The 13,263-nt window shown below is 39.8% G+C and overlaps 1 protein-coding gene across 3 annotated transcripts in view; it reads right to left on the reverse strand.

Annotated features, from left to right (window-relative positions):
• tnrc6c2 (trinucleotide repeat containing adaptor 6C2) overlaps positions 1 to 13,263 on the reverse strand; it is a 54,492-nt gene that overhangs the window by 32,636 nt on the left and 8,593 nt on the right. For all 3 annotated transcript variants that reach the window (XM_004567800.4, XM_004567802.4, XM_012923724.5), the window contains exons 2-3: positions 10,923 to 11,023; positions 9,977 to 9,998 (exon numbers count right to left, since the gene is read on the reverse strand). In XM_004567800.4, coding sequence (XP_004567857.1) covers positions 9,977 to 9,998; positions 10,923 to 10,985 — 85 coding nt within the window. In that variant the 5' untranslated portion in view covers positions 10,986 to 11,023. The remainder of the gene's footprint in view (positions 1 to 9,976; positions 9,999 to 10,922; positions 11,024 to 13,263) is intronic.

Here is a 13,263-nt window from a genome sequence, read left to right on the forward strand (position 1 = left end):
TTTTGGTCCAAGGGAAAATACATGATGAATAGTTGATGATGTTATTTTCTATAGTCCCTGGATAGACACAACCATTCTACACAACAGCTGAGACTGCCTTGACTCAAGGGAGTGGGAGAGGGACAGAAAGACAGTTCTTGTATTTGTAGAGGTAGGATGGCCAGTTTGTTCGAATGAAAAATAAATGGAATAGAAATTAATTAGTCCAAGCTGCAAATATCCTATTATCTGTATTTACTTACATTCTCTTTCTTTATTACTTAGTTAATTAAATTAGTTATGAATTTCTTATTCTTATCATTACTGGCTGCAAATGCCTATCTACTTAAAAATAATTGAGTGATCTCATCTTCTTATATTGCGACCAAGCTAAGAAAAACTTTACAATAATATTTGCATCCAAACATTTTCTTTTAACTATCCGGTGTACCTCCAAAATTTAGAATTAAACAGGAGGAAATAAAACAAAAAGAAAATTGCTCATTTTAGTTACATTAGGCCAGAGCTGTGGCCGCAACTCATTATCTGAGATCTATACTTGGCAACTAATGTTATATTTTTATATTCGTCAAAGAACAAACCCATGTGATTGATTTACTAACGGACAACACCCTGGCATGTCCCTTTAAAACTAAAAAATGTGCTGTGTCCTTCCCTACCTTTGCATTCTCTCTAGTCAGGGCACTGCTGGGGAATTCCCCAATATCACTCAGCTCTTTGCCCAAAGAGGGTCTCGTCCCTTGGTTGGACAGACTCTAGTAGTTGTTCTGCTACTGAGATTTGCTGTGAACTAGAAGGCCAGTGCTCCAACCAAAGCTCACTTTGGTGGCAGAGCAGAATAAGGCTTACCGGTTTGCAGGTGCAGTCTAACAAGGTGAAAATGGAGGTCATCCACAGAGGCGACTGCTTTTATTACTCAGTTACATGTCACTTAGCAAATAATATATTTGCAGAGAACCACTTAAGACCTACATTTTCAATATTTAAACATTATAAATGTAAATACACAAATAAACCTATAATAAAATATAATGCAATACGCTCACCTTATTGGGTGTGTTGACAATCATGTTTTTGCATTGGTAATTAATAAACATTTTCTATAGTGATAAAAAGATTCAAGGTCCTGTTTGCCAAAATACTACACGTGTGAATTGGTTGAATATGTTCAACTTCAATTTAAAATTAAATTAGATTCAATTTCAAATTTTACTCTGAGAGTCTGAGAGAAGGAAGAGCTCCAGTGGGGTGAGATGGTACTATAAGGTCACTCAGATAAGATGGGGTCAAACTGCCCACTGAGATCACCAAACGCTGGAAGGTTATTGCACTCTGACCATAGTTGCTTGCAGCTATATTTAGGGGTTCAGTCTCTCTGGTATGAGAGTCTAAACTACTCCTACAGCAGGCCTATACTGCAGTGGTAGTAATTAACCACACAGTGACATGCACACACCAGCCAACATTACCGCATAGGAGGTTAAAATAAATCAGAGTGCAGAGGTATTCGCTGTGGCTGCCAAAAGCTTGTCCAAAAGCACAGCTGAAAACAGAGGCCCTCTCAGGGTGCCTACCTGCTGAAACACACTAACAGCAGGGGAATTTGCATTGATCTGTATCAGAAAGAAATACAAATTACAACCACTCACTAATATATGTTTTTTTCCTGTAGAGAGTATTTTAAGTATTTGTATTATTTTTATTTGAAATCAAAACATAATGATCTTTTAAAAAATAAATTAAAAAAACATCCACTTCCCATACACAAAGAGTGTTATTCCACAGGCATACAAACGCACATTTAAGGTAAGAATTTTATATTTTGCATAGTATTTGACACATACAGGCAAAAAGACACTTTCATAGTTGTTTTCATCCAATTCAATTGAGTTTTTAGAAAGAGAGAAAGAGGGAGCCTGTGAGAGAGACAGGGATAAGAAGAACCTTCCCCCTTCCAGCAGTATGTGGTTGGCTGTTGGCTTGGAACTGCAGCTGGTGACGCACATCTGATTTAATTCAGCGCTGCCCGCCTGACATTGTCTCAGCCAATCGTACACCGGTATGGTGAATACACGCCGCCCTGCCCCCTTCCCTTTCTGTTCTACCCACTGTTTCCACCCGTTTCTCCCCTCATCTTCCCACCAGCAGGTTACTTCGTAGCCCCAGTGCTCGCTCACTCTCTTGCCATTCCTTTTTTCCATGCCTCCTTGTCTTTCACTGCTCACTATGTTATTCTCCCTCAGGGCCTTTATCCATCTTGATCCCTCATCTCTAGCCTTTCTGTCTCTTTTCACCCATGCCTTGTTTCTGTCTTTTTTCCTTGCCATGTTCTTGTTTCCACTTCCTTATCCTTCCACTCTGAATCTCAACCTTTCATTCAACCTGCCTTTATACCTTCTTTCTTCTCTCTTTGGTCTTTCTTCAAACTCCAGCCCAAAGTTTCTACTATACATCTTTTGCTTCCAGTTCTCCACATTTCTGTTACAAAAAGGAAAATCTTTTTTTTTTGTCTGATTAGCTACACACACACACACACACACACAACAATACAATCTGTTTGTTGTGGTAGTAACAAGGGTACTTTAAGACAATGTCTTTCACACATATACAATAACTATTAAACTTTTTTTTTTTTTTTTTTTAAATCATGCTGTCAAAACTTCCTTGCAAGGAAGCTTAAAAAACATCTCTTCTATAACACTTCCAAACTGGATAATGTGTAACCACCCTCAGTGTAATCTGTATTTAATAAGTACATCAGAATTGAGAATGAGAATTAATGCTCTCCTGAGAGGGAAGTAATGTGCGCGTGTGTGTGTGTGTAGACAGACAAAAATGAGACGGCAAAAATGGCTGTCTGAGTGCGTAAGAGGTGAGAAAAATAGTACAGACACTGTTCCCCTCTACCCTGCACAAACATAAATACATTTAATGAGACACGTCTTTTATTTTGCTCAGAGAGATTCCTAATCCATGATGGATGGTTAAGTGCTTTTGAAGAGGTGGGGGGGGTTTACAGAAAAAGAGAGCCAAGGAGAAAAAATTAAAATAAGAGGTGTGTGTGTGTGTGTGGAAGGTGGAGGGGGTCCCTTGGATAAGTGTATAAGTATAAAAGATTAAAAGAGGAAAGTGAAGCATATGCTGGTTCACTGGGAATGGCAATGAAATTTACTGAATAAATTCATAATTTATAATTCACTGTTTATTAAGCTCTTCTAAAAGGTCCAGTATCTTTTCTTAGAGATTCTAACTCAGATTAAAAAAACAAAAAAGCAAAAGAAAACATTTTATAAATATTCACTCACAAGCAGGATTTAAAAGAATCTGAAGACATATTTACTGGGCATTTAAAATCAAACTACAACTTTTCGACAATATCTCGATAAGAAACTAATTTTTAAAACTGCAAGGAAAGACAAATGGACTATTGGAAATAACTGTTTTACTAGCAATTGTAAATACAAAACTATTTGAAACTTCAACTAGTGCTGTGAAAACCAAATTTAGGCTTTTATGATGTGGTGGTCTGGCCCTTAGTGCCTCTAACTGAACCTGAAAATGAGAGCCAATTAAGTAAGCATCTGTATCAAGTGCCCTGCAAATTCCATTAAACCCTCCAGCTCAAGGACTCTCTGCAACCTCGCACCAAAGTTTTAATTAAAGCAACTCTTTTCACTAAATGGTTAATTACACAATCAAAAGGATCAGTGGCTTAAGAATAGTCTGCAAAAAAAACATTAAAAAAAACAAAAAACTTCAGCCGCAAACTGAAGTTTATAACAAAATCACATATAGAACTGAAAATCCACGAATGAAGCACAAAAAGAGGGTATCTGCTATTATAAAGAACTGATTTGCTCCTTGAGCTTAGTGCCAGGCAGTGCAGGTTCACAGATCTCTTCTATTGTCTGCTGAGCCACTTTATTATGCAGCCATGTTTATAGAGGGGGGAGGGACAGACGCAACGCACAGGCTTCTATGCCCTACACGGTGCCAAATTTCTCAATGTAACAACATCCAAGAAGCAGAAAAGGTAAAGAAAACCCCTGGAAGGTTACAAAGTGCATTACACACAATAACTTTTTACAAACTGTGTTCGACTGTGTGTGCTGCAGTGCTTCCTCTTTGCATATGTAAACAAGGCAAAGAAAGAAAGCATGTCTATACCCTAGCAAAAGTAGTGGAACACAGACTAAATTTGCAGGCAATATGTAAGCAGAGGCACTAACACCACAATCACCACATCAGAGTCAAGTCCCTCCCCAGAAATCTGATCAGGACTCCTTTCATTACACTGCTCTGTGCATTTCATCTACAATTCTCACAATTGGCACAATATTCTTGTTTACCTGGAGACGCCAGTTGCTGTAATTTGTTACTTTCTATAGCAAGTGTAATAAATGTCTAAATATAATCAACAAGCATTGTGAGTATAAAGCAGATGGCAATGTTCTGCAAAGAGACGTTGGTTCTACAAAGAAATTAGGTTTGGCTGTTTCGATGAGATGACTCTTCACTTACAGGCAAATGCATGTGCGTGTGTCCGATTTTGCACTCAAATGGTCAAGTGGGTGTGTCTATAGAGAGCCCCATCTGTCTGTATAAGAAAAGAAAAAAAAAAAAAAAAAACCACACAGAGAGAGAGAAAATTCTCACCCCTCACCCATCCTATAAAAGGACCACTACTATAGAGACTGACAGTTGCCTAATGCACCTCCATGTGCCTGTTGTGACCCCTTCTCCCACCACGCCTCTTCTACACTCTCTCCATAATTAGTGCCGCCATATTCTGGCTGTGCCAGGTTCATCTCAGCCGTGTCTCACCTGCTTGTTAGTATTATGACAGAGTGGCCTCAAGAACCCCTTTTTGCTTTTTAACCCTAATACCAGCCAACTTCAAACGAGGTAAAAAGCCTTAACGAGATCGCACTACACCTCTCTCCGAGGTCAGTGCCTGAGTGCAACGATCGGCTGTGAATCCCTCTGGCTCTGATAGCTCCATAGTGTGATTCAAGGTTTGTAAACTTTTAAAGGCTGATACATAAATGAGGAACAAAGTCTGCCCCAGTTATAATGTTAGTGTTATTAGAGTCAAGGGAGCTCAATTTGAGTATCAGTTTAACAATCTGAGCAGAACTCATTGGGGGTCTACAAAAGAATGTTTTCATACATAGGTATTTTATGACTACAGGTCCCAGACATTATTGCCTTACATTTTATACAAAAGACCACTTACATGGGTGAAAAACAAGTCAATCCCCATAGACGTCTATGCCCAACTATCTAAACAATCAAGTACAGAACCCTTAATTATTAATTCTGCATACATGGGAGGCACCCATAAAGTCTTTGGATGAAGTATTGGCTGCTGAAGGTCAGTTTTAAGTCCGACTTAAAACTGGGCTTCCCAAACCTATGGGTCACGGTGATTATGGACATCATTGAACTTGAACTGTAAGTCAGCTACAAGTATAAATTGCCATATGGACAAGATCACCTTTTTGGGGGAGCAAGCTGCCATATGAGGGGGAGACCAGACAGTTTTACAACATTAAACAAACAAATTGGCATAGACCTCGCGCTTCAAAAACAGGCTTAAGTGTCATTCATATCCTTCTCGATACATCCTATTAATCTGCCTGGTATTTGACATAAAGCAGCTCTCCGGTGGGGGAGAACAAGGTGATGGGGGAGGTATGTGAGGCTCTCTTGTCAGCAGCTTGTGAGTGATCATACAACATGAATACGGAGGGAGGAGAGCATTGTTTAAGTCTGAGCGTCCCCCTTGTTTTCCTTTATCGCTTCCCTTGGTCCATTCCTACATCCCTCACTTTCCCCTAACACTTGACATTCATGTGGGGTGAGCACACAGGGGGTAAAGGAAAAACAATTATGCTTGGCAGTCATAAATCCACAGGACGTAATTCACAAGCTATTCACTATTAATTCATTCAGTGTTTAGAAATGTGTTTAACAGCGGAAAAAAAGCAGCCCAAATGTTAAAGTAAATTAGCCTCTAATTAGATTGCAATTCATGAAATTCCATTTGAGCTGTGTTGACGCAATTAATAGCATGTGAAATTGCGAATGAATCCAATGCGGTATTAAAAGGACACACTTGTGTTTATGTGTGTCTGTTGCCACTTTGAAAACATAATGCTGTTACCACCATGGTGACACCGTGTAAATATGTTTCTCCTCGGATGCGGTCGCTGGGACACGTAGAGGGTAATGAAACAGGCGGAAGTAACAGCATGGTCAAAGAGGAGAGTGAGGAACGAGGTACTGACAGACAGCACATTAAATTTCCAACCTTTCATCAGGGAAAAGCACACAAGCAGGAGAAACAGAGACTGCAGATTTTCTGATTATCGGAGAGTAGGAATGTAAGCGACACAGCGTGGTGTTCCTTGTGGCTTTTTGTTTCTAAATGTAGTTTTCTAATTTTTTTTTGTTTTGTATTTTTGAGTTCCGTTTGTCTAACTTCCTGTTTGGGCCATGTTTTCTTACAAATTCAATCATATTTGTATGTCCGCACATGTGTTTGTGCATGCTAAGAGCAATCTTGGCAAGGACATTATTATCTTGGCAGTTTTGCAGTTAAACAATGTAAGCTTCCTTCACTGAAAACATATTGAAAGGCTCCAAGTCGCTGCAATGAGCACGTTTTGATGGCTGTGGGTATCAAACTCACTACGTACCCTGTGTCTCTGTGTATGTGCACATGCTTTTGTCAAGGTTAGTAGATATGTGTAGCAATCAAATCGACTGATTGTGATTGCAGCAGGAGCAAAGATTGTGATGAAGGTGCGTTTGTGCTGGGGGTGAATAATCAGCGTCTCCGAGGTACTGGGGGACCAAGAGGGGGGAGGATGGAAAGGCTCTGTATAGGCAGAGGTCCAGCCTGTCTGTGCGTGTGTGTGTGTGTGTGTGTAGGAGGGAGTGGGGGTGGGTTGGGGCAATGGGACACTGCCTCCTGGAACCTTGCATTCTGTGAAGCTCCATGCCTAATAGGGGGCAGAGAAGTTAATTCCAGTGCGCCGAAGCTTTATCTCATTTTCATACATATGAACGCGCCAGGCCGAGATCGATTACCGCAAACAAATTGAAATGCCTGGGACCAGGGAGGCCTGCAGAGAGGAAAGCAGCAAAAGGCAGAGAGGGTGGGGAGTGGTAGTGTGTATGTGACTATGAATTTCTGAAAGTGTATAAGGAAGACAGAATGCACTGATATGGATGGAAAGACACAAATCACTACCGCATACCGATTTCCCCGGTCTTGCGTGCATACACGCGAGCAGACACACACACACTTACACCTCTATTATTTAGTGTCATGCATGAAAACCCATCTCATTCTAGTTGATGCCACGTTCCTTTTAAAAGCTATTGCAGATGGGAGGTTATAAGCAAACTCACAGAAGTCCTGATTTCTCGATTAGTCTTCTTTCACCTACTTTCTTTATCTGTCTGTTTGCATGACTACCCACTACATAAACGCAATCAGTTTCTCATCCCATGTCCTTTTCCCTCTCTCTCATTAAACACACCATAAAATAAATCTCCATGTCATTAGTCCTCTGCTATATTAGTGTCGTCATTGACTCTTGACGGTCATTTTTGGCACTTGTCTGCTGCTCGCTGCTTCATTACTTCCCTTCCTCTTTTCCTTTCTTCATTTTTGCTTTTATGTGGAACCAAAACAGCTCGTTACACTTCCTATTTCTTCTCTCTCGCTCCCTTTTTTCCCTTCGTAACTGTGCCCTAATCCATGGGTTTCTCTCCTAAAAAGAGTTTTCCCCCCTTCCCTTCTTGGCATTTCAATTGCTGCATCACACATCCAACATACACAGTTCATACAGCGCAGCAAGAAAATATGAAGACTGTGCTATGCTTTTCATTATTTAGACATTTATTTGGCACACTGGCTTTCAAATCTAACAATGGAAACATCAGTGTAGCAGGATGTGCTTTATATATAGTGCCTACATTTTAAAGCAAGTTAGTAAAAAGGGCTCCTGAACTGAGCAGCACAGTGAAGATGGCTGTAAAACATGCTTTTCAGAGCACCACCGGTGGCTATAGCACATTTCTGCTCATGTATATAATGCATCTAATTACTTTCAGTGCACTAAATTGGAGGGTTTGGTTTTTAAAAAAAAAAAAAAAAAAAAAAAAAAAATAGCAACAGCTGCAGATTTGCAGGGCCAAAACACATTACTGGTCAAAAGGTATTGCCTCATATTTAAATACAAGATCTCTGAAGACAAATAGGAAGATGCACAAAGAAACAATGCAGGCTTTCACAACACAAAACAGCATGTGACACGTACTGTTGGCCACATCCTGTGGTTAGGTGGACGGCTACAGCCTAACAACATAATCTTTTCCATGCTCCTTGTCTAATGCATTATGCGGATCATTGGTAAAGTTTGAGAAAACAAATAAACGTGCAGCAGTCCTGCTTGCCTTTAATGCGTCATCAGTGACCAAAACATACATTTTCTGTTGTAAATGCCAGCATACATGTGTGAAAGTAACGTATATTAGTACAAACTGTTTCTGGAAAAGATCTCAGTGAATATGTCCTGTGTACAAAAAAGAAAACCCACTATAAAATGTGCCTCTTCACTCCTGATGTTCTTTGTTAATATTTGTGACAAGCCCCCATCTGAGTACTATGCAAGCAGAAGTCATACAAATGTTGAATTGAATTGTAGCCCTAGAGGAGTCTGATATTTTAATCTCTCACTGAAGCAGAAGAACAGTGGCATTAAATGCTTATTGAAATTGGATGCATTCAGCTTTGTAGGCAGCTTTGAAACTTGGTTAATAGGTCAAACTCACAGACAGTGCAGTGAAACACAGGGAGGGTAATTAAATAGGCAGGTCAGAGTCCAAGGCAAGCTGTGGTGACCTTTGTTAAAGCCTCACAGTTTCACCCAGATGGCCAAACTGCTGCTCAAACTGGCAAAGTGCAGGTGCTAAGAGACACACTAAGAAAAAAACCCAGACAGGATGAAATCTTCTGCCATCTTCAATCCAACACTACCATGCATTAACAGAAACCTTTAGTTTAGGTATTTAGCATTAACAGCATTTTTTTAAGTGTCAACACAGGAATAACCTCACTGTGTTGCTAAGTGACAACAAAGCGGGAGGGTGTGCTTGATAATTATCCTCGTCCATGATGTATGAAAATTCAGGTTTGAAAGCAGATCGCAAATTATGGAGGCAATGGAGCATTTTAGATGTTCTTAACTAACAATTGTTCATTCCTTTTAATGCAGACAGCTGGGACACAACGCTTCCATATTTCATTTTATACCGGTATGCATGTGGATGTAAGCTACTGCATTAAAGTAGAACTCTATTTAGAAATCTATTTATAAAACAAAAGCATGCAAATCTATTGGCTGTACAGATCGTTATACATGTCTTACTTAAACAATCCAAATTACAAACTTGTTACAGGAACAAGAACGCTGAGAAACTATTTTAACATCTTAAGAAATTGCAGAGGGGATATGAGGACACTGTTCCTTTAGTTTTGCATTTCAGCTGAACACCATTTGCTTCTTTTATCCCACTTATCCTCTCCCTTCTTTCTATAGCCCATCCCCCCATCGCTTTACCTACAGCACACTCAGTGAGCTGTCTGGGTCCCCTCACGCCTCACTGCCTGGTGCTCCTGGCATACTGAGCGTCACTCTGCATTAAAACGCCCCTGTATTTGCTCTAATGAGCGTCTGCATGTGTGTGTGCCGAGTCAAACAGCACAATTGTGCATGCATGTGCAAAATGTGTGTGTCCATCTGTGTACAAGAATGCTAAATGCTACGTGTGTATAATGCATAAATAATGTGTGTGCCTTTATGTATTAATCAGAGCTGATTAATGTACATCAGTGGCTGGAATGTAGTGTTAGAAAATGAAGTATATGAGAGGGTGTAGTTTGTCTGCTCATGACACTCACCTTTGGGTTTCTGATCAGCAGCCTGCAGAGGAGAAGAGAAACTGATTTAGGAAATGAATAGTTTAAGTATGATGTTCACAAATAAATCAAACGACTAGTGCTACCGAATAAAGTGAGCCTATCGTTTCAAGACATCAGTGAACAGAAGTAGTCATTTGGTCCTTTAATGGAAATTTGCTGCCTACATTTCAACAAATCAACCATTAAGCACTTACAATAAAACCACTCCATGCACAGGGGCATCTTAAGTGAAGGCTAGTATCCTATCTATTTTAATAACAGAAAAGTGTGTGTAATGGATAGCACTGAGGTTTCTCACGTGACGTCATGCGCACACTGTGCGAGACATATCGGACATGATACAATCACTGTTTGTTAGGTCGCTGGATGTTTGGGCTGTTGCTTGGTGAAATCAGTCATAACTAAGGTGGTACTTTGGTTGCTCACAGATGGCCATGGTTGCCTAGAGTTTTTCATGTTCGTCTGCAAATACTTGCCAGCTAGAAGTGGAAGTACTTTATATACCAGAAATGGAGAGGGTTCATCTTCACAGTAAAAGCTGTACTTCGGCGTTGCAGCCAACATGTTTCAAAGTGTGCAACTTTTATTGTGAGGGCAAACTGTAAATTTCCATTGTGCATCACACTTTTACGGTTTCAGCACAGCTCAGAGAGTAGCTGGTCAGGCTACAAGGCTGCCACTTCCACTCAAAACAAGACTGCAGCAATATGCTAGCAACCACAAGGAGGTTTTTACCAAGAGGTTGGGGAATACATGTTTCCCTAGTGACAGGGGGTCACTGACTGGTCCAAAGGCCTGTCTGACTTGCCGGTTATTAACTTGACCATCACAATGATTGTCACATGTCCAAAAATGGTGGACAAGTCAGCATCACTTGATTAGCACTCACATGTCTGCAAAGCCTTAATAGGGGTTTTATATTCACCTTTTTCTGAGCAATTTCCTTCTTGGTCTTTTCTTCTTGTTTTTTCTTTTTCTTTTCTTCCATCAAATGGTTCTCTTTCTTCTGTTGCTAGCTTCTCTCAGCTGTTCAACAAGAAGGGGAAAGAATGATGAGTAAAAAAGAAAAAAAGAAGAGCACAATTAAGGAATACTTCTACACATTATAACTGGTATGATCTGCATTGTAGACTTTGGACATCAAGAGTTATTCAGAAACATCTTGGCCCCACACTGTAAATTGTTTGTTTTGTTCATTTTTAAACTTTAAATGAACTTAAATGGTAATGCAATATTTCTGTTACTTTTTTTTTAATTTCAGGGGATTTCAAGCATGTTCAAAAGCACACATTAACTTGTAGTACCTTCCTTATGAGCCATTTGTAAGTCAGGGCCAAAGTGCACTCAGAGAACGTAAAAAAAAACAAAACAACATTTCCATCTACAAGCATCACTGCATACAAAAAAATCAATCCAGGAACTTGTGATAAACACTTTCCCTCATGATCAGAAACTAAAATGTAGAAGGTGAAAGAGGAGGACTACTCGAGTACAAAAAGGAAAGGGACAGAGGGGGAGATGAAGTGAGTGTGAACAAGAAGGCTTAAAAACAACAAACGAGTCAAGGGGAAAAAAAGAGGAAAGGATTTAAAGGAGCAAAAGGAATAAAACATGAAGGCCAACAGACAAAATAAAGCACGAGTTCTTCTAACGAAGATCTCCTTTTAGTGGGAGTGTGGTTCCAAACTAGCTAGATAGCTAGCCTAAGGGCTCAGGGGAAACTAAGTACTTCATTTCAGTCTCCATCTGCTTTGGCTCAGCTTTAGTGACAGCTCCTGGAAACTATTAAAGGCATGAGCTAGAACACAGGCAGTGACTGTGTGCATGCTTTTAGGCTTCACCAAGTGCAATGGACATCAATGCATGTGTCATATTCAGTGAAGGGAATAAAGCATTTTTTCACATACATACATAAGACTGACATTATATCTGGTTTAGTGAAACAATTAGCACAATAATAATCAATATGATGAAAAATCATTAGTTAAAATCCCAATGTTGATAAATGTGTGTTATCGACCACAACTGAACAAAACACTAAATATAAAAAGTGCCTACACAAGCATGGATATGAATCAAAGTCTGAATATATGAATGAATCATAACTCTCCTAACAGAAGACTAATGGAAGGCCTGTCTCCCACTGTGTTGCCCACTGGCAGTGGGAGGGAGCTGTCAATCACAAAGACAGGAGAGGCTTCAATGAGACAGTCTGATGGTGCAGTAATGTCTCTATGGCAGCAACGGAAGAGGAATCATATAAAGGGGTTTGGGCAAACATACAGATCTTGCATTACTGCTCCTCCAACTGTATTTTTTTTTTTTTCAGAATCAGAATCAGAATACTTTATTGATCCCTGGGGGAAATTATTTTAGCTTCCTTGTTCCTTTTCCTGCTTCATTGTTCTTCCTTTCTCCCTTACATTCACGCATACACTCAACACAATCCCATTTTTCATTGTGCTATCTCAACAGCTCACTGAACGCTAGAGCTGTGCGATATGACCAAAATCTCATATCCCGATATAAGAATTCTATCGTCCCGATAACGATATAAATCACAAAAATTTAACATTTTCTGTAAATTCTGTGAATCTCGGGCAGCTCGACTTGCGTGAAGTGTTTCCAGCTGCGCGTCCTTTACCTGGAGTCGACTGTTTTAACTAATGCGTGAAACTATACATTTTTAGACATAAGTTGTAACGGCCGCCGTTTTCTTTGTATTTATTACACGGCGTGCTGCGGGTAAAAGCCTGTTCTAACGTTTGAGTCTAAGGTTTATTTTTTAGCACCTGGCGGCTCTTTTTTACTTCTAATCCGTTAATAATCTGCTCTTTCACGTGATTCTGTTTATTTTGAAAAGTCTCAACAGGATCTTGAGCTTTATTGTGAAAGGTTTATGTGGAACATAAACAAGCGGACACGCGATGGTGTTACCGTCGTTGTTGCTAATGACAACGCATAAAAACAGGCGCTTGTCCGTCAGTAGTGTGGTTATTTACATATAAGAGAAAGAGAGTACTTTAAGAAATTAATATAGCCACTACAGTGACCATCAAAACGATGAAAAAATATTACCGTAAACAGTTTATTTTGCCACACCACGAAACAAACAATAGCATAAAATGAAACGATAGGTGTTTTTATATTGTCATCCGATATATATCGTTATATCAAACAGCCCCACTGAACGCTGCCCTCAGGGAATAAATAGGGGTTCCATTATGTGTGGATGTGATTGTGTGATCCAGTGTGCATACAGATAA

This window comes from Maylandia zebra, linkage group LG6, assembly GCF_041146795.1.
Source record: "Maylandia zebra isolate NMK-2024a linkage group LG6, Mzebra_GT3a, whole genome shotgun sequence".
Taxonomy (NCBI): domain Eukaryota; kingdom Metazoa; phylum Chordata; class Actinopteri; order Cichliformes; family Cichlidae; genus Maylandia; species Maylandia zebra.